At 51.6% G+C, this 27617-nt stretch overlaps 1 protein-coding gene across 2 annotated transcripts; it reads left to right on the forward strand.

Moving 5' to 3' along the window:
- Positions 1-591: 591 nt before the first annotated feature.
- Positions 592-26455, forward strand: NOVA2 (NOVA alternative splicing regulator 2). 2 transcript variants are annotated; one of them, XM_060130794.1, is made up of 6 exons: positions 613-757; positions 9488-9631; positions 14926-15096; positions 17352-17361; positions 23649-23684; positions 24996-26455. In XM_060130794.1, exons 1-6 carry the CDS (start codon positions 673-675, stop codon positions 26101-26103), a joined length of 1554 nt encoding a protein of 517 aa, XP_059986777.1. In that variant the 5' UTR covers positions 613-672; the 3' UTR covers positions 26104-26455. The 2 variants fall into 2 exon arrangements, with proteins under 2 accessions (XP_059986776.1, XP_059986777.1); XM_060130793.1 differs by lacking the exons at positions 17352-17361; positions 23649-23684 and having other exon boundaries at positions 592-757; positions 14926-15092; positions 25021-26455.
- Positions 26456-27617: the final 1162 nt, after the last annotated feature.

Below are 27617 nucleotides of genomic sequence, written 5' to 3' on the forward strand. Positions count from 1 at the left end.
GCTGTGGGAGCCTCCGGGAAGAAGATGCTCGGGCCAGCAGCCACCGGCAGCCCAGCCACCGCTGCCGCCCGCGCTCGCCGCCCCCCGGGTCCCCACTAGCGGCCGCCTCCGCCTCCCATCTCCGGCCCCGTTCCTCCGGCCCCCCGCCCCGGGCAGGGTCTGGGGGGCTAGGCCCTCTGCCCCGGGGAGCAAAGAAGGGGGTCCCGTCCCTCACAGTGGCGCGGCCAGTCCCCCGGCCTCCGTAATCTTGAGAGAGACCCCACCCCTCAGTTCTCTCTGGGCCCTATCCGAGACCCCCTTTTCCTTCCCGTCCCGCTCACATCCGCTCTCCAGGCTCTGTCAGCCCCCCAGAAGCAGCTCCCTCCCTCCTCCCCTCTCCGGGGTTCCCCCTCCCCCATCCCTCCGCCACCGCCCCCTCCCCCTCCCACATCCCCTTCCCTCCCCCTCCCTCTCCCCCGTCCCCCAGCCCCCCCCACCATGAGGATGATGGCCGCCGGCGCGGTGCACGGCCTCTTCACGGCCTCCGCGGCCCCGCAGCCGCCGCCGCCCCCGCCGCCGCCGCCGCCGCCGCAACCCCAGCCTCCCCAGCAGCCGTCGCCGCCGCCACAGCAGCCGCCGCCGCCGCCGCCGCAGCCGCCGCAGCAGCAGCAGCCGCCGCCCCAGGCCCCCCCCATGGAGCCCGAGGCCCCGGATTCCCGCAAAAGGCCCCTCGAAACGCCCCCCGAGGTGGTCTGCACCAAGCGCAGCAACACGGGAGGTGAGAAAGGGCTGCGGCTCCGGGTGGGGGAGCGGGCAGGGGGCCGCGCCTTTCTCCAGCCTCCTCCCCCCCAAATGGCAGGTGCAAGGGCTCTGGGGAGGGGAAGGGCGCCCCTCCCTAGACTGGGGAACGGAGAGGGGAGTTGGGGAGGGAACAGGACCCCTTCCCCCTCTCGCCGCGGCCCTGGGCTGGGAGCTTTGTCTGCGTTGAGAGGACTTGGGGGGGAGGGGGTGGTAAGTGTCCTTGGGGGCGCGCAAAGGATGGGGGGCGTGGGTGCCTCCGATCGGGTGTCTCTGTGTCCTTGAGGGGTGTGTGATGTGACCCTTTCGGGGCAGGGGTGTTCCCGGGCTGGCGTGTCCTGGCGGGGGGAGGGGAAGAAGCTGAGGAGGCCTGTGGACCCGGAGCTTCCCAGCCTCCCTCCCTGGGGATGTCCTGAGCAAGGGTTGTCCCGGAGGGAGGCATGTGTGGGCTATGGGCGGGATTTTGCGTGGGGACAAGCTAGGTGGGTGTGTTGGGTGACATGGAGGAAAGGGTGGGTGTGTAAAGCTCAGTGAGAGAATGTGTGGCTGGGACAGGTGTGTGTGTGTGTTCGTGTGTGCGTGTGAGCCCTGTAAGGCCTGGATATGTGACATTAGGGATCATGGATACGACAGGAAGGAGGGTGTGTGTGTGTGTGTAAGAGATGAGAGGGTGAGAGGGGCTGGGCTCCGTGTTTGAGACCCCCATAGGGGTATATGTGACAAGTGCGTGCATGTCACTCCAGAGGGGACTGTGGCAGAGTGTGACACATGAGTGAGAGGGTGTGTGTGACATGCAAGGAGGTGTGTGTGGGCTGCCGAATGGGCCGGCTCTGGGTGTGAGCCATGAGAGGCTGTGTGGATCAGAGGATGGCAGTTCAGTGTGTGTGACACAGGCGTGTCCCGGGTGGGGTGGGACCAGGAGAAGCTGGTGTGGGTATATGACAAGAAAAGAGTGTGGGCGTGACTCCAGAGAGGCTGTGGCTGGGTGTGACACACGGAGGTGTGCAATGGTGACATCAGAGGGGGTGTGTGCAACAAGGGAAGGTGGGTGTATGACAGGGGAGAGACTGGGGCTCTGTGGTGAAATTCATGAGGGTGTGTAACAAGGAAAGGGAAGGATGGGGACCCATGTGACAGGGTGCAGGAACGTGTGCATGTGACACCCAGGGGGTGGGAAAAGGGAAGGTGTATGTGTGACACCCAAGTGTGTGTATATGTGTAACAAGGGGCTGTGTGTGAAATGGTTGGTGTGGGGATGATTCTGTGTGTGTGTGACAAGGGAGTGTGTGTGTGTGTGTGTGTGTGTTTGTGTGATGGCTGCATGTTTGACAACACAGAAGGGGTGTGTGTGTAAGACAAGAGGGACCCTCACTGTGTGTGTGTGAAGAGGTATGTGTACCAGAGAATAAAAGCCAAGCTGGGAACTCTAGGTGTATGTCTACCCGTGAGGTAGGGTTTGTCAGGGGACTCAGAGCCCAGCCCATTAGCTCCCTGGAAGGAGGGAGACCCCAGAACAGACAAGCCCTTCCCAGCGGTCACCTTGGCCAAAATCTCCGCTTCCTCTGGCCTTTTCCTCCGGATGGGAAAGGGATGGCCTCGGGCATTGTAGTGGGTGGGGTGGGGACCTCCCACCTCCTCTCCTTGGATGAACAGGAGCCATCTCTTCCTCCCGTCCCAGCCCCCTGCCACCCCTGGCCAGGTGCGATAGGAAATGGGGAACCCCTGGCTGCCTGTGAGGGTGTCCAGCAGAAATTGGAGGAAAGGGAAGTTGGGGGAGGGGTGGGAGGGAGTTTCCTGTCCTTCTTCCTGCTCCCCCACCCCCAGCACACACATGAATGTGTCCCTGCCACATCCTTGCCTCCTTCCTGCCTCACTGCCATTCCCAGCCCTAGGAAGGGTCGGGTACCCAGGCGGTCCCTGAACCCAGCCTGGAGGTCCAGCCCCACCCCTGCTGGGGGGAAGGGGAGGAGGTCTCATCCTTCTCTTAAAGAGGCTGAGATGCTCAAAATCTGAGCACTCAGAGCACAGCAGCACCACCTAACTGTGATGCTGCCAGGACGGTCAGGTCCAAGTGTTTGGCACCTACTACGCGTCAGGCTCTGAGATACGGGTTAATTTTCCAGTACAGCCCTGGGGGAGATGATTTGAGCTGCTTTTGCAGATGAGGAAAACTGAGGCTTAGCGAAATGAAGCCACTAGCCCGAACTCACACAGCTCATAGTGGGGAAGCTGGGATCTCTCCAGCCCTGGGCTGCCTGGCTCCAGAGCTCATGTGCTCAGCCACTGTGCATCCTGCCTCCTTCAGCTGTGGGGAAACTAGGGTGAGCCCTTAGGGACCCTCTCCTCCAGACTCTTCCCAGGGGAAACTGAGGCCCAGAGATGCGAAAGGACAGTCCTCCATTTGCAGAAACCCTCAGGGCCAGGGCTGGGCAACTGTCCAGGACTTTCATCTCAAAATTGACGGCTCCTTCCAATAATATTTTCATGTCTGTGGGACACTGGGTCAACCTCACGCCTTTTCTGAGCTTCAGCGTCACCATCTGCCAAATGGGGAAATAACAATAGTTACAGATGACAGCAGCTACCAGTATTCTTGCTTACTGCCCTACATGCAATATTTCATTTAATTCTCCCAACATTCTATGATGTAATACTAATAATAATAAATAAATAATAATAATAAATTATAACAATGGCTGCCAGTTATGGTGCCACAGTGCACCAGAAGTATTAGGGAAAACACTGAGCACGGACCAATCATTTAATAATCCTTACAATCTGATTATGTTACCCATCTTACAGGTGACACACTGAGGCACAGAGAGGTTAATTAACTTGCCCAAGGTCAGTCAGCTAATAAGAGGCAGAGCCAGGATTTGAACTCAGGAGGCTGGCTCCATTGCATGGGTAGACTCTATAGTGAACCCCATTTTCAGGCAAGCAAACCAAGGCTCAGAGGGGTAAGGGACTTTCTAGGGTGTCACAGCAAGTCATGCCAGCCTGGGCAGATTGGCTCCTACCCATGGTGCCAGCCTAGGGGCTGATAGAGGAGATGGTGGCTGTTAAAACTGGCTTCTGGGCACTGTAACTGGCAGGCAGACACCGTCGGGAAGGAGACGAGGCGCTAAGGACAGGAGGGCTTGAATGAAGAGGTTGGATGGAAACTCCAGTTGGGAACTCAGTGGAGAAACAAATAATCCCAGTCTGGTGGCACGGTAACAGAGTGTCTCTCTTGAGTACAGACGATACCTCTTTTTCTTTCTTTGGCCACGCCGTGTGGCTTGCGGGATCTTAGTTCCCTGACCAGTGAAAGCGCTCAGACCTAACCACTGGACCGCCAGGGAATTCCTACAGATGATAACTCTTAAGGTGCTACTAGAATGGCCCCCATACTCCTGACTGTATTCCCACCTCTGTCAGCCCCATATACACAGAAACAGCAACTCCCCACCGCACACACACACCTCACACCCCAAATGTAGCTTACAGCAGCCAGGCCTTGCTCCCAAGATCCTTGATCGTTAACACAAAGTCAGTATCACCAAGGTTAAGAGCCCTAGAATGAGAGCTTCCAGGGTTCCTCTCATCACTGTCATGTGCTTGATGTGGGACCCTCGGGTGAGTTCTTTCACTGCTCTGAGCCTCAGTGTTCTCATCTGGGAAATGGGTACTGTAAGAGGCACCTCCACCTCTCCAGGCTGTTGTGTGGGTTCAGTGAGATTGTATGTGAAGCATACGGCATCAGGCCTGGCAGATAGTAAGCGCTCAGTAAACAATAGCTATTATTATTACTATTATCATCATCATTATTATTGCTACTGAGAATGTCACATTCCTGATTTACCATCCAGTGGTGATTCGCCCCAAGGAAATCATACCCCATCCACCTCTCTCTCACTTGGAGACAATGTCACAACTCAAAGACAGTTGGATTACATTTCTCACATGGACAGGCAACACCGTCATTCACAGAAAGGTGTCACCCAGCCAACATCCCATCCCTCCTCAGGGGTCCCACTCCCAACTACACCCCTGCCATCTTGTCTTCCGCCAGCGACATCCTCATGCACATCCCACCCCAGCCTCCTCATACCTCCACAGGACACACCGATGCTTCCACCCCCGACCCCCAGACAAGAGCAGGAACCGTGAGTACAACACCCCAACTTTGGTTCCCCCTGAAATATACTGTCACCAAAACAACACCTCTGCCGCATCTAATTCTGCCCCGTCTCCCAGATCCGAGCCACCTTTCGGGATCAACTTTCTGTATAAAGTGCCACTCTTCCCATAGCACCTCAAATCTTCTGGGTAGGTTAACATTATTTGTGGAGGTGGGGGAATATTGGTTACTTTTTGGAAACTTTTATAAGCATTCCTGAGGAGGGTGGGCACAAAAGGGAAGGGGGGACCAGAGACTCAGAATGACTAGAAAGTGGAAAGGCGGCTTGATCCTGAGGTGGAAATATTGAAATCACAGCAGAGGGGAACCCGGAGCGCTGAAGTTGGCATCTTCATTTGCTGTCCTGTGTAGAGGGAGCTGCCTGAACCCCAAAGGAAAAGTGAAGGGAAGGGTGGGTGGGTGGAAAGTTCTGGCATCTAGATTTTGCTTTGGTAGAAGGAAGCACTTTTTCACAGGCAGAGCCTTGGTTTCTCAAACAGGGTGGGATGTGTGAGGTCTGGGGACTCCGGGTTTAGCTGAGGTGAGGTCACGTGTCTGCCCTGTGCTACAAGGCAGGCTGGCAGATAAAGGCCTGGCTTCTTCCTGGGGGAGGTGGGCTTCCCACGGTGGGAGATGCAAAAGATTCTGAAGAAAACCAGAGCAGACTGTGGGCTACTATGGGGACTCCTGGGACTTAGAATCCTGAGCTTCTGCAGGTGAGAGGAGGACTCTGGCCTCTGAGGAGGGGCCTCCAAACTTCCACTAGTCTGATATAAGGACTGCCAAGCGCCCACAAGGTGGTTTAAGGGGGTCCACGGACAGACTTTTTTGGGGGATCATTTTTAGTTTATATCAGTGTGCTTTGGGAGAAAAAAATATAACCAGCCCTTCAAACTCGGACTATTAGCAATGATTTTTTAAATGTCCTCTTTAAATAGATGCATTTACATTTTAAGAGGGAGTGGACTTAAAGGGCATGGACTGTCTGTCTTGTTCCCTGCTATGTCCCCAGGATCTAAAACAAGGCCTGGCACGTAGCAGATGCTCAGGAAGGATTTGTTGGAATGAGGGAGGGAAGAGGGAGAGAAGAAGCAAGGAAATAATAGTACAGAGGGATACAACAAGGGCCAAATTCGGGAAGAGAGTTACAGAGATGCTGGGAGGGTGAGTGGAAGCAGAGCCTCGTTTCTATCAGTGAGAAGACATTCCTCCCCCAAAAAGCAGGGAGAAGCCTGGGGAAAGGTGATGAAGGAAGTGGGGTCTCCCCTCCTTCTATTTCCTGACAAAACCCCAAACCTTGGAGGCTCATTTCCCCATTTACCAGTAAGTCTCTCTGACATAGAGCACTTACTGTGTACCAGACACTGTGATAAGAATTTTACCTGTGTTCGTGAAATAGGTAATATTAATAACGATGATGATGGTATCTGACATTTCTCAAGTGGTCTGTGTGCCTGAGACCCTCCTAAGTACTTTACAGTTTTGCATTTCATTCATGATAATAACTCCAGGAACTAGCGCTCTCCTGTCCCCATTTTACAGATGAGAAAACAGAGGCCCAAAGAGGTGAGGAGACTCGCCCAAGGCCACACAACCCATCAGTGACAAAAGTTGCACTCAGTCTAGGGCTGTTTCTGCCATTTCATTCGGAGATTCTCAGACAAAACCTGAGGAAATGTGAAGGAGGGGAGGGGGGGCGTCCCCAGTTTTCTTGAGAGCAGACGATTACCTTCCATCTTCAAGAGGGAAGCTGGGGAAGTGGCTCTGGCTGGAGAAAAGATGGGGAATGAAATCAAAGAAGGAAAGAGGATGGAGTTCTAGTGAGAACACCTTCCCATCTTTCTGAACTTTCCAGAGGTGGAGAACTAGCCCCCCAACTCTGTCAGGTTGAGGGGCAGGGCTGGCAAGGGACCACCTCTGTGAGCCCAAGGAAGGAAGTAATCTGGGGGGGTCGGGTGTCAGGATGATTGATGGAAGGGCACCCTGGGGGGCTAATTACCTAATAGGCTTAGTGGTCTGATTAGGCAAGTTTAAGAGGATTGCCTTGGGCTAAAGGAAACCCCTTACTTCTGGATCCCTCCCCATGCCTGCAAAGCCACATCCTGCCCTCGTACCTCCATCTTCACACATCAGGGAACCCAGAACTTTCAATCTTAAGGGACCAGGTGGAGGTGGGCATGACTCCCAGTCCCCAGTCCTGCCCCCACTTTTATTTTAAATTTAAAAATGTTTGGCCTCACGGTGCGGCACGCGGGATCTTAGTTCCCCCACCAGGGATCAAACCCGCGGCCCCTGCAGTGGAAGTGCAGAGTCTTAGCCACTGGACCGCCAGGGAAGTCCCACCCTGCCCCCACTTTCAACAGAGCAGTTTCTCTTTTATCTGCTCTAGATGTTGGAGTTTCACGGGAGACATTGAAAATAGGTTTCCTTTGCTTAAAAGAAAAAGTTGAAAAACCAGTGGGGGATGATGGCCTAAGACCTTAAGCTTTGGAAGCAAAATGGCCTGGCTCATCCCTTCCTTTTCCCAGTGTTTATTGCATATCTAGCGCTGGGCGCTGCATGAGTCCATGGACACAAGGGCGAGCTTCAGTGATGTGGCCCACACTGGATGACTGTGGTACATCGTTCCGAAGGCATGAGACAGAGGGATCCTTCCCCTCCTCAGGGTTCCAGTCCAAGAAGGGACATTTGAGGGGGGACCTGAAGGACAAGAGGGATTCACTGAGGGAGGGGAGTTCCAGGCAAAGAGAATGTGCAAAGGCCCTGAGGTGGGAGGGAGGAGGGAAGTTTGAGGAACAAAAAGGAAAATGTGTCTAGTGCACCTGGAGGAAGATGAGGGTTTGCAGCTGGAAATGTGGACGGGGGCCAAATCACAAAGTAACTTAGACTCAGAAAGTTCCCGAATGTCTACCCTGGGGGCGACAGTTTGGTTAGAAGGTGGGAAAGGTTAGGCACTTGCCTTGAGACTGCTTTAACAAAGGGCTTTACACATGACCAAGAAAACTGGTCCATAACAAAGAATGACCAAAGCCCCATAAAGGGTCCTGGGTGCGACTTCACCACCTCTAGGTCTTTGAGTCTGTCCTGGAGCACATTGGTCTTTAGCCACCAGCAGGGGAAAGTGTTAAGCATGGGTGGGCGAAAAATGAATCCGAGTTGCATTTGAATCTCAGCCCAGCAACTGTCTTGGTGCCCTTGGGCCGGTACCTTCACTGCTCTGTGCCTCAGTTTCTCTTTATGTAAAAATGGAGCTCATTCTACCCACCTCAGTGGACGGTTGTGAGGAATGGATGAGATCAAGCTGGCAAAGCACTCAGCAGAGCGCTGGCTCAGTAGTGAGTGTTAGAACCTCTCCGGAGTCCAGCCCTCCTCTCCCCTCCCCCTTCACTGCTTCCACCAGTCAGACCACCGTCACTTCCTGCCTGGACCATTGCAGTTGCCTCATGCTCTTCCACCCATGCATGTCACAGTCTGCTCACCTCATGAGCATCAGAAAGATCTTCTTAAAATCTAAGACAGATAATATCCCTCCTCTGCTCAGAGCCTTCCCGTAGCTCTCATCTCACTTGGAATAAAAACCACCTTGGTCCACAAGCCTGAACACTCCACCACTACCTCCAGCCCTCTCAGCCCTCATTTCTTCTAACTCTCCTCCTCTCTCACTCAGCCCCAGCAACACTGGCCACCTCTCTCTCACTCAAACAACGCAGGCATAACCCCATCCCAGGGCCTTTGCACTTGCTCTTCCTCCACATAGCCCCATAGTTCTGTTTCCTCCTCGACTGTCTGGAAAGGGTGTATCATAATGGTTCAGAGCATGGACTCTGGAGCCAGGTGGGGTTCAGATCTCAGCCCTGCCACCTACTAGCTATGTGAACGGGAGCAGTTTCTTCACCTTTGTTTACTTATCTGGAGAATGGGTTTTTTTTTTTTAAGTACCTCCCTCAGCCTCAGTGTGAAAATGAAAAAAAACTCGTATTTGTAAATTACTTGGAACAGAGTCTAGCGCATATTGGGTGCTATAGAAATGTTTGATGAACAAAGAATGCCACATTCTTGGGGAAGGCTTTCCTGGCCATCGGATCTGACAGTGCAGCACCTACACTCCCCTTCCTCTTTCCTGCCTCTTTTTGTTTTCTTCGTACTTACCACCATCCGACAACGTAACACATACTGTCTGTCTCCCCCCTCTAAAAGAGTGTAGCTGTGTGAGCTCTTGGCTGAATCACCAAAACTCTTTTGGCCTTATTTGCCTTATTTGCGAAATCAGGAAGCTTTGTCTGTTTTCTTCATGGCTGTTTCACTAGAATGGTGCCAAGCACGTAGCAGGTGCTCAGGAATTATTTGCGGAATGAATGAATAAATGAGCGAATGAAGATCATGGCGTGTTTCATTTTCCTACTGCTATTCTCTTGGTCATTGCTTCTCTGTGTGACTGTGATCCCAGTGGTTTCCTAGCCCAGCCCATGCCAGTGCCTCCCTGGAGGTACCGTCCAAAGGTGAAGAGCCTTCTACCCTGACTCCCGTCCCCTCTGTGTGCCCCTGCAGAGGAAGGCGAATACTTCCTGAAGGTGCTGATCCCCAGCTACGCGGCGGGCTCCATCATTGGCAAGGGCGGGCAGACCATCGTGCAGCTGCAGAAGGAGACGGGAGCTACCATCAAGCTCTCCAAGTCCAAAGACTTCTATCCGGGTGAGCCCCAGCCCAGCCCTCTTCCTCCGGCCTCCCATCCCTCCCACCTGGGCCCTCTAGGAGGGGGAAGGGCTGCCCTAGGGGCAGTGAGAGTGGTAGGGGGCCTCCCCTCCCCCTCAGGGGACAGAGCTGCCCTCGGCCCCAGGGGCCAGGCCTGAGCAGATGGGGGTGGGGGCAGGGCAAGACAATGGGGCTGCTGCATATTCATGAGCTCATTTGCATGATGTGCTGGCAGATGTGCCCCTTCCCACACACCTGCCCCTTTGGGTCAGTTGGAGGAGCTGGTGGGGGGGGGCAAGGAGGCAGGTGTTAGGGTGTCCCTCAGGACTTGGGGGGCCAGCCATGCATGTTACATAGACTCTTTCCCTTTGGATTTCTCTGTCACCCCATCTTGCCCCAATCTGAGTCGCTCTGGTTTTCCATCTGTGTCATTCTTTATGTGTCTCTCATTCTGTTTCTGACTTTCCCATCTCTTGTTCCCTTAGGCTCCATTCCCATCGGCTTCTCTCTGTCTCCTCCTGCTCTGCTTTCTGCTCTGTCTCTCTGGTTCCGTTTGGACATCCCCCATCTCTGTTCTCTTAGCCTCCCAGCCAGTCTGTCTGTCTTGGCTTTTTCCTCTTCCTCCCCTCCTCTTCCCTTCCCTTTCTGTCTTCCCATCTCTCTCCCCGTATTTTCCTTTTCCCCCACTTCTCTTATTCTCACATTTTTCTCTGTCTTCCTCTCCCAACTCTCTCTGTTCAGTCACCCATTCAACCAGTAGTTGGTAGCGCCCCTCAATGGGGTCATTCTTTGCCGGCATTGCCCCTCATTTCTTTCTGCCCCTGCTTGCCCATCTCTCCCTTTATGTTTCTCTTTTTCTCCTAAGTCTCAGCTCCCTCGTGTTTTTTTTCTTCCCCTGTCTCCAAAATCAGCCCCTTTTCTGCCTCTCCTCCAGCTCTATCTCCCTTCCTTCAATCATAAATTTTTCCAGGCCCCTCCACTCTCTATAATCTCCCTCAATATCTCTCACCCCTTCATATATCCCTCCCAAGACCTATGCCTGAGTTTTGACATCTAGGAATCCAGGGAAGGCCCCCTGAACTGCATCTCTGGTCCAGCACTGGTTCTAGTTCATCCTTAATCCCCTTGGATTTTTTAGGTCAAACACCAGAGCTGGAGCCGAGGGTCAGGACAAATTCATATTCTCTCTCTCTCTCTCTCTCTCTCTCTCTCTCTCTCTCTCTCTCTCTGTGTCTCTTTCTCTCTCTCTCTCTCCTCCCTCCACCCCCCTGCCTCCCATCTAACTAAGCAGCTTTGGCAAGAGGTTTAGAGAACAGTCCAGGGAACCTGGCACAACCCCCTTTTCTCTTCCTCCCTGGCCCAGTTTTCCCCCTCACTCCCCTAGCCCACAAGATACGGATGAGACCTCTGCTTGGGACTTTCATCCAAGGACACTTGGTTCCTTGCCCCTGGATCACATTCTGTGACATAACACATGTCATTCCCTCTCAACTCAGTGACACATCCCACTGGCCAGGCAGCCTAGAACCCCAGAGGATGGGACAGTCCTTGCCTCTCTCCTGGGCCGAACACTGTTCAAACAAGCAACGTGAGCCAGCGTCTCTCCCCAGCCCCTGGATGTGCAGCCAGCCCCGCTCCCCACCCCCAAATTGGAACTTCCAGATCATACAGCATATACTAGCTCCTGGCTCAGAGATGCAGGACACAGCTCCCTACATCCTGGTCCTGTCCCTAGGACTTCCCAGGACCCACAGGAACGTAAGAAATGGAGATGCTACTGCTCAAGCATGTGTTCCTCTGCTCCTGGCTGATACCTTTCATTCATTCATTCAACATATATTCTCTGAGCATCTTCTCTATGCCAGCACCATACCGGACCGAGATGGGGCCACAAGCAGTGACTGAGGCACCCCAGCCTAGCCCTCCCGGATCTCACATCCCAGTGGGGGAGATAAACCGAACACCATTGATGACCTAGAGTGGTCAGAGCTGGGCCAGGGAAACCCAGAGGATGGAGGGAGCCCAGACAGGGCACCCGACCCAGCCTGAGGAGATCAGGAAGGGCTTCCTGGAGGAGGAGGCCAGAATAATAAGAGTGAGCTAGGTAAGCAGCAGTGAAGGGTGCTCCAGGGAGATGAAAGAGCATGTTCAAAGGCTGGGGGTGGGGGTTAGTTTGTTCAGTGTGGCTGGTGAAAGGTAAAAAGGTAAAAACTGATAATAGAGAAATTGAAAGGGTCCTCTGGGCCTAGTTGGTTCTGTCTCTCTCTCTCTCTCTCTCTCTCTCTCTCTCTCTCTCTCTCTCTCTCTCTCACACTCTCACACACACACACACACACACACACACACACACACACACACACACACACACACACACACACACACACACACTGATGTGTCTACTCCATGAAACAAAAACCTACCTGGCCTTTACCCAAAGGGAGGGGTAGAACACACAAAGGGTGTCCCCTCCTTGATACAGAAACCCCAAGCCCCAGATTCAATCCTTCCCGGTCATACATGGAGAAACTTAGACCCAGAAGAGGCAGGTACCTGCCCAAAGCCACACAGTCTTCTGTGTAGCTCACCAGACATTCTAGTGATTCTAAAACTCCTCCTGATTTTGAGGAGCCGCCTGAAGCCCTGGACCCTAGCCCCAGAAGAAAAACGGACACATACACTTCTTAATTTTTTTTATTGATTTATAACATCTCTGCAGCCAAGTGCAAAATCTTAAGTGACTACTTAATAAATTCATACATATTCTTTTTTACCATCAAAAATACAAAAGCAGAATTGCAATCATTGTATGCCTCTCCCCACCACACACACACACACACACACTCCACCCACCCCACATATAGCACAGGATGGCTCAATGGTTAGAAGCCCAGACTCTGAAGCCAGACACCTGGGTTCAAAACGCTGATCTTTCACTACTGGCTGAGTGAACTTGGACACATCCCAGACCTCTGTGCCTTAGTGTCCTTAGCAGTAAGTGAAGAATAATAGTATTGCCTGCCTCATGTATTAAAGTGAACAAGTACATATAAAGTGCTTAGAATGATGCCTGGTGATCGGTGTTATGTAAGCACCAGCTGTTATTATTAGATATTCTTTCAGGGTTAAACTGAGTCCCCCAAAGCCCCTGTGGACCCTGGTTAAGAACTGCAAGTCTGTGAGATCACAGACTCCCTGAGCTGGAAGGAAGCCTCCCAGAGATGGAGAGCTGGGCCACTTCAGTCAGGCTTTCCCTGGGGCCACCCCACCCCCTAGTTCCCACCCTGACCCACACCCTTTCCTATTTACACCCAGACGGAGGCAGCCTGCACGCTGACTCACGCTTGGCTCAGACCAAGCCATTGTTCTGGGGTGGAGGGGAGTAGGAGTGAGGAACAGCGGCCCAAAGGAGATGGGAGATGTCAACTACCCCGGTGACCCAAGACAGTGACACTCAGACACATGGCGAGACTCGCTTGCCGGGCTGAGAGATGGCAAGCAAGGGGTCAGGGTGGTAACACTAGCGTGCCACACTGGAATGCCCACAGGACACCAGACACTCACCCCCAAGTGTCCCAGACACACAGGCACACGGAGCCTGACGCACACTCAGGACCTTTTACAGACCCAGGGAGTTTACTGGTCCTGCAGAGAGATTCTCACCCAGGAAGAGACACACACACACACCCCACACACCTAATACGTCCAAATCAGCCAGGCGCTCACAGCTTCACCCCGGCCAGGCTTGGTGGAGTCGTCTTTGTCTGGCTGTAATTCAGACACTCAGACACACACACCAATACATCAGTCCTCCAAACGGTCTTACATACTGACCCCTGGGTCCGCCTGTTGGTCTCTTTCTCTTCCTCATGTTCACACACATCAGTCACAGAGTCTCGCCTGTTTCCTATACACGCACCCTTACACATATATGTGCATTCCACATACCACTCATCCAAGTAGTCTTTTGAACACCTAGGGGTGTCTGGATATCTCTTTCCCTTACACACACACACACACACACACACAGAGTCATACAATCTCCAAGTGCTATACATTCATCGTACAGCCTCAATGCCACTTCCTGGGATGCTTTGTTTCTTACTCTCAAACCCTTGGGCACACCCAGCTCAAGTCTCACAAATAGTGTACATAACCTTGAACGTCACAGCGACACCCAAAGTCTTTCCCCCCACACAAGAGTACACACAAACGTCTTTACCGGAATCACTATGTCACAGTCTTTTTATATCTCTGTCTCTCCTGCTCTTTCTTTTACACACACACACACACACACACACACACACGCACACGTAAAGATAATTGAGCCAGTCCTGCCCAAGTATACACATGCACACACACACCACTCACCCAAACAGCCTCACAGATGTACTCACACTGGTCAGTCAGTGTTACCCAGAGTCTCTCCCATACACATATATCCCAGCATCACCCAGAATTAGTGTCTCTTCTCCCTGCTGCCCGCCCCCAATACACATAGTAAGGATGCCCAGGTCAGAACCACAGCCAATATCTGGAGAATCGCCAGCAAAGGCACCCACCTCACCCTGCTTTCTCCATCCCCCTGTCTCCACTCTTCCATGAGTTGCCTTTGCCCCGCTCTGCTCTCCCCTCTCCACAGCCTTGCCCTCCCCCACCCCTCAGCCCTCCATCTGGTGGGTCCAGGCAGGCACTCAGGCCTCTCTGCTGTCTCCCCCATCCCCCAGCCCTTCCCCATCCTCTCCAAAAGCCCAGAGGCCGTTGCTGCAGGCTTTCAGGGGTTGCCATGGCAACGGGGCCTCATCCCTAGTCCCCCTGGGGGTGGGCTGAGGACCCAGCCAGCCACACCGATAAGGGGGTTCCAGTTACTGTGGCAACCGTTGCAGGCCTGAGCTCTCGGCTTCTAGAAGGTGGGGAGGGGGGAGTGAGTGAATGGTTGCCAAAGCAACCGAGAGAGCCGGCAAGGACTGGGAAGAGGCAGCTGAGCCCCGTCTCCCTTGCCCAGGGCTGCTGTGGGCATAGCAAAGTACTTAAGCATCATTCTTCCATCCCCTGGGGTTGTTTTAAGGGAGGGAGAGGAAGTGCAGATAATAAAACAGGGATTCCTCTCATTCTCCCAGCTACCCATCATGGTCTGGGAGCCCATGCCAGCTTGCCCAGGCTTATCAAGTGACCTGGGGCCAGTGAGGTCCACTCCCTGGACCTCAGTCTTCTCCGTCCATTAAATGGGGCCTGTCTCTCAGGAATGCTCCCCTTCCTGTCTGATGAGTGTGCCCTCTCTCTCCTTTGCTCAACAGGAACCACAGAGCGAGTATGCCTGGTACAGGGTACAGCAGAGGCCTTGAATGCTGTGCACAGCTTTATTGCCGAGAAGGTCCGAGAAATCCCGCAAGCGATGACCAAGCCCGAGGTGGTCAATATCCTTCAACCCCAAACCACAATGAATCCTGACAGAGCCAAGCAGGTTAGCAGGGGCAGAGGCTGAGTCTCTGTAAAGCTGGTGGGGTTTGAGAGAAAACACTTCTTCCACGTCACTGGATTGCGATGGGGGTTCAACGGGATAATGGCTGTAAAACATTTACCAGTCAGATACATGGTAGTGGTTAGTATTATTGTTAGAGAGTCAGCCTAAGGACTCCAGACCTCTTAGAGTGACTTGATTCAGAGAGAGAGTGAAGGTCTGGGAGAATCTGACCCAGACCCCCTTACTTATTCCTCCTTCCTAGGATTCTCCAGATCCTCTTCTCTCTTCCACATCTTCCCATTGTCTCTCAAAACCACCTGCTTCCCACTTCCTGTTCTCACCGGAAGTAACTTCAGCGACACCCCCATCCATAGGCAGAAAATTATAGAAGCAGCCTCCGGTACTCCCTCTCTCCATTAATGACTGAATAGGAGTAGGCAGCATTTTGGAGAGAAGGTGTTCCATTGGGCGGGGGCGGGTCCCTCTCCTACACAGCCCTCTCAAGGAGGGATGGAAGGAGAAGGAAGGGCAGAGCCTCTCTGTTGCCTCAGTTACCTGGAAGCCGTGGTGTAGGGGAGTGGCAAGGAGCTGACCGATCGCTTCCTGGGCCTCTCCCGTTGCCAAGACCACCATGCACACCGGGCAGGTGGACTTGCTGCAAAGCCCCTGGCAGCACGGTCCTGACTGCGTAGAGGGCCAAGGAGGAAGAGAGCACGGGGTTGGCTGCAGTAAACTCCCCGTTTTCTCTCCCCTTCTCCGCTCCCGTATACATGTGCACACGATGACCCGGGCAGGCGGACAGGCCACTTGTGAGGGTTCCTTAAAGTCTGCCTAAAAGCAAAGACAAGAGAGAGGGCCTCGGTAAAAGGAAGCTGGAATTCCCGGGAATTCTTTTTGCCCTGAGGTGGGGGAGACCACGGGTCTAAGTTTCTCTGAGCTCGTGGGGAAACAGTGGGCAGAAAGCTCTGGAAGAAGGCTTCGGAGCGGAGCGTTCCCCGCAAAGACTGCGGGCTTGGGGCTTGGAGCGCGGCTGCTGTCCTTGGTGCTGAAGCATCTCTGCTCCTCGCGCCCTGCCAGGCCTCTCCCAAATCCCTTTCCACCAGCAGGCCACAGCTTACCCACAGTTTACAGGGAGGCGAGGATACTGCCTCTTCCCTCCGCCTTGGTCGTGGCCACTAGGGGCTCAGGGTTCATCAAGAGTTTGTACATGTTGCAGGGAAAATGGGGTCAGCACCATCTGTGCCTGAGCCTCCCTCTCCACCACCTAAGCCACGGGAAGTCTGAAATAGCGGAGTCGAAAGGTTACAGAACCAGGACTTCTTCCTCTGCCTTATTACTCCGGGGCTCCAAAGAATGAGAGAGATAATGGCTGAAGGCTCAGGCTCTGGAATCAGATGTTGAGTTGAATTTTCCTCTGATGCTTCTTACCTGTGTGACCTTGAGCAGGTGACTTGATTTCTCCATGTAAAATGAGATTTATTATGGTACCCACTTAAGGGTGGTGGCTAGTGTTCATTAACATTTGAAAAGCACTTATCATGCATGCCTAATGCATAGAAAGTTCTCAAAACATGGTCGCCGTTATCGTTATCGTGGGATTTTTGAGTCAGGAGGCAGGTCTATTCCCTTTCTGCCTTGGACTTGCTGTGTTGCTCTGTGTCTTTTTCCCTTCTGTATGCCTCAGTTTCCCTTTCTTTACAGTGGGGAAGCTGGGCCGAGCCAGGGATTATAAATGGAAATGCCTCCAGGATTCGGAAAGGGAACATAAGGGATTGAGGACCTTGGACTCAACGTAGAGATATCATGCCATCCCTAAAGGGGGTAGCTGCTATTCACCTGCACTTGATTCTCGCCATTTGGGAATGGGGACAGAGTATTACATCTTCCCCATTTTTCCAGAGAAGTCAAAAATATTTTAAATCAACTGATTTTTCAAGGTTGGCTCAGTTTTGAAAACACTGTGTGGCTGTGGGCCGGCTATGGGCTGAGCGTCACCAGTTTGCCACCTCTGGGCTAGACCGGCGATTCTCAGCCCTGGCTGGTATCTGAGTCATCTGGGTAGCTTAAAACACAGATTCCTGAGTCGTGGCCTGGAGCCGCTGAATCAGAGTTTCTGGGGAGAAGGCGTGGGGATCTGAACATGGACTCTGGCCTGGGATCAGATCCTGGCTCTACTGGTCACTATCTGTGTGACCTTAGGCAAGTTACTTAACCTCTCTGTGCCTCCGTTTTCCAATCTATAAAGTGTGATAATAACAGTACCTACCTCGTAGGGTTGTTGCTAAAATTCAGTTAGTTACTATATGGAAGTATTTTAAAAAGTGCCTGGCACGTGGTAAGCACCGTTAGCGGCCGCTGCTGTTATCGTTGTTGTTATTATTATTATTTTTAAATCTCCAGACTTGCAGACCTCTGAGGCAGATGGTCTCTGAGGTCTTTCTGGCTCTAAGACACCTACAATTCTGTGGCTCTGTGATTCCAAGATTCTAGACCTGTATTATTCTAACAGCCTACTGTTCTAACATCCAAGATGCCATAGAACTGCACGTGCAGATCTAAGATGCTGTGGTCTTGCGATCTGGGCCTATCAGGAAGGCAGCTACTGTTTTCTGAGGGCTTCCCATGTGCCAGGCATTTTAGTCACTGAATATTCTCAATAATTGTACAGAGTAGCTGTGGTTATGTCAATGTCAGAGATGAGGAAACGGAAGCACAGAGAGGTGAAGGCATTTGCTTCCACCGTTTCTTGGCGAACACAGTTCCTTGGATGAAAAGGTTCCATCCTTCCCCCATTGCTCTGAAATGCTGTATCACATACTAGATACCTCTTTACCCTTAGGCCTTGTTTCGTACCTTTTTCTGTTCTATCCCCTTGACTTGTCAGACTTCTTTTTTTCCAATGATTTCTTTAAAATAACAGCTGTATTGAGATATAATTCACATACTGTAAAGTTCACCATTTTAAAGTGTGTAATTCAGCGGTTTCAGTATATTCACAAGGTTGTGCATTGATCACCACTATGTAATTCTAAAACATTTTTACCACCCCAAAAAAATCCCCATAGCCATTAACAGTCATTTTCCATTCCCCCAGGTGCCTCTGCCCCAGCCCCTTCCCACCATTAATCTACTTTTAGTGTCTAAGGATTTCCCTATTCTGAATAGTTTATATAGATTGAATGATATTTCTGTGGCATTTTGAGTCTGGCTTCTTTCCCTTAGCATAATGTCTTCAAGATTCATCCATACTGGGAATTCCCTGGCGGTCCAATGGTTAGGACTCCACACTTCCACTGCCGAGGGCACGGGCTCAGTCCCTGGTCAGGGAACTTAGATCCCCACAAGCTGCATGACGTGGCCAAAAAAAAAATTAAAAAAAAGATTCATCCGTACTGTAGCATAAAACAAAACTTCATTCCTTTTCATGGCCAGATAATATTTCACTGTATGGATATACCACATTTTGTCTATTCATCAATTGATAGAAATTTGGGGTGTTTCTACTTTGTAGCTATTATGAATAATGCTGCTAATGAACATATGTGTGGATGTATGTTTTCAGTTCTCTTGGATATATACCTAGGATGGAATTTGTAGGTCATATGATAAATCTACGTTTAACTTTTTGAAGAACCGCCAGACTGTTTTCCAAAGTGGCAGTACCACAGATGTGGGATTTAAATCCAGGTCCGCCCATGGGGATAACAATGACAACAACCATTTCATGTGTACCTACTATGGGCACATATTAATTGCCTGCTCTCATGGCATCCGGCGCTTGGCACATAGTAGGTGCTCAGCAAATGTTGCTTGTTTGAATGAATGGGTGATGACATGCCCATGGGGACCAAGCAGAAACATGACTGAGGGGAGGTAGTCTGGTGTAACCTGGCAGAGGTAGGCACTCTGTGTCATCTGGAGGGCAGCCATACTCAGTTCTGGCTAATTGTGGCCATGCTTGAATTTCAAGCTCATCATTTCATGCATGATCTCTATTAGACCTCACAGTAATCCTATGGAAGAGGTATGAATGTCCCCATTTTATGGAAGAGAATACTGAGTTTCCAAAAGATTAGGTCCCTTGCCCAGAATCAGTGGTAGAGCCAGGATCTGAACCTGAGCAGGTGCCTCCAGAGTCCAGGGCAGCTTTTCAGGGATTTGTGTGCAACGGGCTGCAGACTGGTGGTCTGGCTGCTGCACAGTGGTTCTCAGACGTTTTGAAGTGGTTACCAACATTTAAAAACTAGGCCGCTTCACATTTTACAAGTCAGAATTGCCAGTTAATCTGTAAAACTCGTATCAGGCTGAATTTGAAAATCACACACACACAGAGACCACCACCACCACCAGGTGAGATGCATCTGGCTGCCTACACCCAGTCCCATTCCTGCTTGGTCCTTTGGGCATTTCATCATCCATTCTTTCATCCAGCCATTCATTCACCCACTCTGGGCTGAGTATGTGCCAGGCATTCCTCTAGGCACTGACAACCCAGCAGTAAACAATACAGACACAAATCTCTACCCTTGTGGATCTTAAATTCTTTCTGGAGAATCAGAAAATAAGTAAATAAATAAAATGTATAGGATGTCAGAGAGTGAAAAGTATTATGAAGAAAAGACAGAGAAAAAGGAAGTATTGGGGCCTTTTTTTCTCTTAACTTTTTTTTTTTTTTTTTTTTGCGGTACGCGGGCCTCTCACTGTTGTGGCCTCTCCCGTTGAGGAGCACAGGCTCTGGACACGCAGGCTCAGCGGCCATGGCTCACGGGCCCAGCCGCTCCACGGCATGTGGGATCTTCCCGGACCGGGGCACGAACCCGTGTCCCCTGCATCGGCAGGCGGACTCTCAACCACTGCGCCACCAGGGAGGCCCCCTCTCTTAACTTTTTATTTGGAAAATGTTTAAAGAACGTTACAATGAACTCCCTATACACTGCACTTAGATTCACCAATTGTTAACACATGTTTTATCTCTACACACACACACACACACACACACACACACACACACACATTGGTTTTTTGTTTGTTTTTTTGTTGATCTATTTGAAAATAAGTTGTAGATCTCATGACTCTTCACCTCTAAATACTTCAGTGTATATCTCCCAAGAACAAGGACAGTGTCCTATCTTATTATATTACTATTATCACACCTATAAAAATTAACACTGAATTCATAATATTATTTAATAAAAAGTCCATATTCAGATTACCCCAAAATATCTTTTATATCTATAAAGTATTTTTATTAAAGATTCAGTTAATGTTCATGCGTTGCATTTGGTTGTTATACCTCCTTAATCTCTTTTAATCTAGCATAGCCTAGGATGTAGTTTTGAAGGTAGAGCCAACAGAATTGCTGATTGGATGCTGAGTGTAAAGGAAAGAGAGGACTTCTAAGGGTCGGGACTGAGTAGTGGAAGGATGCATTTCCATGTGCTGAAATGAGGAACACCATGGCAGAAACACATTTGAGGAGGAAGATGAGATTTTAAGTTTGAGGTGTCCACTCAACATCATACTAGAGATGTGAGGTTAGCAGTTATGAGTCTGGAGGTATCCATGCTGGAGATGTAAAATAAACACAGACAAGCTTTGATAATCAGGTGGTCAGGGAAGGCCCTTCTGGGGAGGTGTATTTGTGCAATGAATGAAGAGAGGGGCGAGCCGTCTTTTCTGGGGAAAAGCATTCCAGGTGAGGGAACAGCAGGTGCAAAGTCCCTGAGTCTGGACAGAGCTTGGCAAGTTGGAGGAACAGCAGGGAGTCTGGTGTGTCTGCAGTGGAGTCAGCAAGAGGGAGGGAAGAGTGAAGTCAGAGAGATCAACAGGGAACAGAGCATGTCAGAGCAGTGGTTCTCAGCCCTGTTTGCCTGTTTGCCTGTTTGAAGGGAGCCAATGTCCCCTTTCTCCTACAAATATTTTCCTATGCCCACTTTACTCTCTGAAATTATATATATAATATGTCTATTTGTATAAATAAAAAACATATCTGGGGCTTCCCTCGTGGCACAGTAGTTAAGAATCCGCCTGCCAATGCAGGGGACACGGGTTTGATCCCTGGTCCGGGAAGATCCCACATGCCGCGGAGCAACTAAGCCCGTGTGCCACAACTACTGAGCCTACGCTCTAGAGCTCGTGAGCCACAACTACTGAAGCCCGTGTGCCACAACTACTGAAGCCCACGCGCCTACAGCCTGTGCTCCACAACAAGAGAAGCCACCAAATTGAGAAGCCCGCGCATCGCAAGGAAGAGTAGAGAAAGCCCGCGCACAGCAACGAAGACCCAACGCAGACATAAATAAATAAATAAATGAATGAAAATAAATTTATTTTTTTTTAAATCTATAAGATTTTTAGGGCTTCCCTGGTGGCGCGGTGTTTGGGAGTCCGCCTGCCGATGCAGGGGACACGGGTTCGTTCCCCGGTCTGGGGAGCGGCTGGGCCCGTGAGCCATGGCCGATGAGCCTGCGCGTCCGGAGCCTGTGTTCCGCAGCGGGAGAGGCCACAGGAGTGAGAAGCCCATGTACCGCAAAAAAAAAAAAAAAAAATCTATAAGATTTTTTAAAATTTATTTACATTTATTTATTTATTTTTGGCTGCGTTGGGTCTTCGTTGCTGTGCGGGCTTTCTCTAGTTGCAGCGAGCGGGGGCTTCTCATTGGGGAGCACGGGCTCTAGGTGCATGGGCTTCAGTAGTTGTGGCACGCGGGCTCAGTAGTTGTGGCACGCAGGCTCAGTAGTTGTGGCTCGCGGGCTCTAGAGCTCAGGCTCAGTAGTTGTGGCGCACGGGCTTAGTTGCTCCGTGGCATGTGGGATTGTCCCGGACCAGGGTTCGAACCTGTTGTCCCCTGCATTGGCAGGTGGATTCTTTTTTTTTTTTTTTTTTTTTGGCAGGTGGATTCTTAACCACTGTGCCACCAGGGAAGCCCTATAAGATTTTTAACAATTTTATTGAGATATAATTCACATAATGTGACCCATTTAAAGTGTGCAGTTCAACGGCTTTATTATATTCAGAGTCTGGCATCCATCGCCGCAATCAATTTCAGAACATTTCATTTCCTCAAAAGGAAACCTTGATCCCCTTAGCTATCACCCCTCAATCCTCCCAGCTCTCCCCACCCCAGCCCTAAGCCACCACTAATCTACTTTGTCTCTATAGATTTGCCTATTCTGAACATTCATGGAAATGGAATAATACAATATGTGGTCTGTTGTGCCTTACTTCGTTCATGCAGCATAATATTTTCTAGGCTCATCCATGTTGTAGCATGCATCAGTCCTTCATTTCATTTAAATTGGTTGCCAAATAATACTCCATTGTACGGATGTACATTTTCTATATCCCATAAGACTTTCAAATAAAGGAGAGATGAAAGGAAGGTTATTTGTTATAAAATAAAGTGAATTTTAATATGTAAATACTCAGCCAGGGCCACAGTAGAAATAAATAATGAAACAGTCAGCTGCTCACACCTAACGTGGCCTGAGTGAGACAGAGCGTAGTATTGGAGACTTCAATGATACAGGCATTACTCCGATGTCATGGTTTTCTTTTTTTTAATTGAAGTATAGTTGATTTACAGTGTTGTGTTAATTTCTGCCGTACAGCAAAGTGATTCAGTTATACATATATATACATTCCCTTTTATATTCTTTTCCATTATGGTTTATGACAGGATATTTAATATAGTTCCCCGTGCTATACAGGAGGACCTTTTTGTTTATCCATTCTATATATAATAGCTTGCATGATGTCATGGTTTTCTAAAATAATGAACGACTCTTGGTAAAATTCAGAACAAAATAAAGTACAGTCTTCCCTTGATTTACCAATAGTTACATCCCTGGAAATTTCAGTAGATCTTAAAACCTGCAAAAGAAAAAACTACTTGATACTTACATGTATCATGGGGCTCAGTTCTGGCTGCGAGATTTCTAAACAGACTTCTCACCAACATGAATGTCCAGGGGGACATTCAAAAGTCGTACAGGACCTGAGACTGTTCTTCATTGTGAGGAACTGACTCACATTACGGGGTGCAAACATCTCTGACCCTGCCCACTGCATGCCTGCATCTGTCCCCAGTTATTGCAGACAACCAAAACCACTCCCACAATTTTCCTAACACCCCCAGGGTCTGGCTTGGGGGTGGAAAGGAGAGGCAGTGATGAAAGCTTCAGAGGGTAGAATCCACAGGTCTGAGGGGACGTGAGAAGGATTGAGAAGGAGGAATTTGTGTGTAAAAATGCTCTTGGAGTTGTGAAAGGAGATGTTTGGTTTTGAAATATCCCCACTGGACTCAGGATTGATACGGGGGCTTCCCTGGTGGCGCAGTGGTTAAGAATCCGCCTGCCAATGCAGGGGACATGAGTTCGAGCCCTGGTCCGGGAAGATCCCACATGCCACGGAACAGCTAAGCCCGTGAACCACAACTACTGAGCCTGCGCTCTACAGTCTGCATGCCACAACTACTGCGCCCACGTGCCACAACTACTGAAGCCCGCGCACCTAGAGCCCATGCTCCACAACAAGAGAAGTCACGGCAATGAGAAGCCCACGCACCGCAACGAAGAGTAGCCCCCGCTCGTCGCAACTAAAAGAAAGCCCACGCAGAGCAACGAGGACCCAAAGCAGCCAAAAATAAAAAATAAATAAATTTATTAAAAAATGATCCGATTTGTAGCTGCAAAGGATGGGCTGCTCTACAACTGAGAAAGGGGGACCCTCATATGTAAGTGACCAATTTTCTCCATCTTCTCTGATGTAAGCTTTTTTTATCATCATTTTGCAGATAAGACAACTATATTAGATTGCTAGAGCTGTCATAACAAAGTACCACGAACTGGGTGGCTTAAACAACAGGAACTCATTGTCTCACAATTCTGGAGGCTAGAAATCTGAACTCAAGGCATCGGCAGTGCTGGTTTCTTCTGAGGCCTCTGTCCTTGGCTTGTAGATAGCCATTGTCTCTCTGCCTTTTTTTTTTGCGGGGCAGGGGGCCCGCGCCACACAGCTTGCAAGATCTCAGTTCCCTGGACCAGCGATTGAACCTGGGCCACGGCAGTGAAAGCCTGGAATCCTAACCACTAGGCCACCAGGGAGCTCCCCCTCTCTGTCTTCACATGGTCCTCCCCCTGTGTGTGTCTGGTCCTAATCTCCTCTTCTTATAAGGACACCAACCATATTGGATTAGGGTCCACCCTAATGACCTCACTTAACCTTAAATGCCTCTTTAAAGACCCTATCTCCATATACAATCATATTCTGAGGTATTAGGGGTTATGATTTCAACATGTGAATTGGGGTGGGAGGGGACAGCAATTCAGCTCATAACAACAATGAAGAGCTTAAGCGAGGTGACCATGTCATAGGGTGGAAAGCACAATGGAGCAGGAATCCACGAGGCTGGATTTCAGTTCCTTTGCTGTCTGGGTGACCTTGGGGCAAGTCCCTTCACCTCTTAGGCCTCAAGTGGCTCATCTGCAAAGTGAGACTAATGATGCCTTTTCTGGGGCTGGGAATCGGAGTACTTAATGATATAGAAGGACATGGGCACCAGTGCAAGATTGGATAGAGGTCCTGGAGGGCTCCCACTGGGTTAGTCTTTCAGCTTCTAGGTGCTGGATGGAAGGGAGGTCCCAGATGGAAGGGAGGTCCCAGGGGTCTCAGGAACAGGGTGGCTGAGAGACTACTAAGGAGAGATGGAGTACTAGCTCCTTTTTTTTTTACCAGTGAATATGGAAATATTTCAATATTCCTAACCAGTAGAATCATACTGGTGCATATCAAGGGGGCGTGCTGGGCCTGATTTTGCACATTTGAGAGCAGGGGTGGGAAATGACTTGAGATGGCCAGTCTTAGACTAACGTTGCCTTTCAGTGTCCGATTACCCCCCTAAAGACTCTCCCTCTGGCTCCCCACGCAGGCCAAGCTGATCGTCCCCAACAGCACGGCGGGCCTGATCATCGGCAAGGGGGGCGCGACAGTGAAAGCCGTGATGGAACAGTCGGGTGCTTGGGTGCAGCTGTCCCAGAAGCCGGAGGGCATCAACCTGCAGGAGCGCGTGGTGACGGTCAGCGGCGAACCGGAGCAGGTGCACAAGGCCGTGAGCGCCATCGTGCAGAAGGTACAGGAAGATCCCCAGAGCAGCAGCTGCCTGAATATCAGCTACGCCAACGTGGCTGGCCCTGTGGCCAACTCCAACCCCACCGGCTCGCCATACGCCAGCCCCGCGGATGTGCTGCCCGCCGCTGCCGCCGCCTCGGCCGCTGCCGCCTCTGGCCTGCTGGGCCCGGCGGGGTTGGCGGGCGTGGGAGCCTTTCCTGCCGCCCTGCCTGCCTTCTCAGGCACCGACCTGCTGGCCATCAGCACGGCGCTTAACACGCTGGCCAGTTACGGCTACAACACCAACTCCCTCGGCCTGGGCCTCAACTCGGCCGCAGCCTCTGGGGTCCTGGCCGCCGTGGCCGCCGGTGCCAACCCTGCCGCCGCCGCCGCCGCCAATCTCCTGGCATCCTACGCCGGGGAAGCAGGGGCCGGGCCAGCGGGCGGAGCTGCTCCACCCCCACCCCCGCCACCTGGAGCCCTGGGGTCCTTCGCCTTGGCCGCGGCCGCCAACGGCTACCTCGGGGCCGGGGCGGGCGGCGGGGCGGGCGGAGGGGGTGGCCCGCTTGTGGCCGCTGCAGCCGCAGCGGGGGCGGCTGGGGGCTTCCTGACGGCGGAGAAGTTGGCGGCTGAGAGCGCCAAGGAGCTGGTGGAGATTGCGGTGCCTGAGAACCTGGTGGGAGCCATCCTGGGCAAGGGGGGCAAGACGTTGGTGGAGTACCAGGAGCTGACAGGCGCCCGCATCCAGATCTCCAAGAAGGGAGAGTTCCTGCCAGGCACGCGGAACCGGCGGGTCACCATCACCGGCAGCCCCGCGGCCACGCAAGCCGCTCAATACCTCATCAGCCAGCGGGTCACCTACGAGCAGGGAGTGAGGGCCTCAAACCCCCAGAAAGTGGGATGAGGCCTGTGGTGTGTGCTCCCACCCGGCTCCCTGTCCCTCCTTTTCCTCCCCCTCCTCCTCCCCCCTCCCCCTCCTCTGCCCCCCAACTCCTGACCTCAGCTCGGTAGAGTCCTGCTCCTCTTGGGATGGGGCTGGGGTAGGCCTGACTGCACCCTCCCTTTCTGGTAGTCATAGGCAGGATTGAGTGATGGCTGGGGATGGGGCCCAGAAGCTCCCTCCCCAGCCCTGAACTGACCCCTTCTTCCTTCCTCCCTATGCTTGACTGGGCCTGACCCTCCTCTCCCAGGGCCCAGGTCTGTGTGATATCTGTATATATTGCATTTTGTTGATTTTAATAGAAAACAAAGCGTTATTTTCTCTTTCTTTCCCTCCTTTTTTTCCCCTCCTTTGATAAGGATTCCCCCCCCCCCGCCCCTTTATAAGTTTTTGTTTCCATATGGGAGGAGGGGAGGGAGCCTCTGGGTCACCTAGAAAGAGGGGCTGCCCCAAAACAACACCCCGCCTCTCCTGCTTTCAGCTCCGGATCTGAGGGACCTGATGGGAGCAGAGGTAGCAGAGGAGTCTGAGTTGAAGTGGGACATTTGGAGCAGGGACCTCAGAGTTCCCAGATTTTCTCAGCTACTCTCCCCTCACTGAAGTTGCCCCTCCTAGGTGGGACTTTTCACTTTTTTGTTGTCAGGTTGTATGGGGGGAGGGGTGCGGTGCTGCTGGGAATGAGGCCGGCTCTGGGATTGGGCCAGTCCGGTGGGCAAGGCTCTGGCATAAGGCTGGAACAACTTCCTATGGCATCTCCTATGGTTTTTCCTTGAGTAATGGGCATGAAGGTCCCTGTCGTGCTGTCACTGAGTCAAGTACTTTCTGGGGTGCTTCTGGCACTCCCTATGATGTCACAGGAAGTAGTTCCCTGGGGGTCACTTCCTGTGATGATAGGAGAGACAGGTACTTCCTATGATGTCTCCTTCCTGGAAGGTTACTTCATGATATCATGGGGGCGTGCACTTCCTGTGGTGTCTCCAGGTTACTTCCTATGATGTCACCAGGGTGAGGCATGCACTTCCTGTATCAGGCCATGGCCAGTCACTGATCCTCCTTCTCTACCCACACCCCTCTTTGGTGGGTCTTGGCCTGGCGGTCTTCCTAGGAGGAGAATAAGGGGTGGGAGTTGGATCTAATCCGGAGGACTCTAAGGAAGAAGACCCACTATTGTCAGGGTCATCCCCATGCAAATGTACCAAGTCTGAACTCACCTGGCAGGGAGGGGGTGGGAGATGGAGCTGGTGAAAACTGTTAAAGACCCTCATTCCCACCCCTGCCTTTTGTGTGCATGCTTGTGTCTGCGTGGCTTTGTTTCATTAAGTCTGGTGGGCCAAATGTATGGTGGCTCTGTCAGGCCACGGTGGCCCAGGTGTATTCAGTGAGCCATGGTAGGGTCCCTTGAGCCGGAATGCTTCGTGTAGTCTAATGCATTAGTTGACTTGTGGTTTCCGGCAAGCTGGAGTACTTTGGTGGTATCT

The sequence above is a fragment of the Lagenorhynchus albirostris genome, chromosome 19 (assembly GCF_949774975.1).
Source record: "Lagenorhynchus albirostris chromosome 19, mLagAlb1.1, whole genome shotgun sequence".
Taxonomy (NCBI): Eukaryota; Metazoa; Chordata; class Mammalia; order Artiodactyla; family Delphinidae; genus Lagenorhynchus; species Lagenorhynchus albirostris.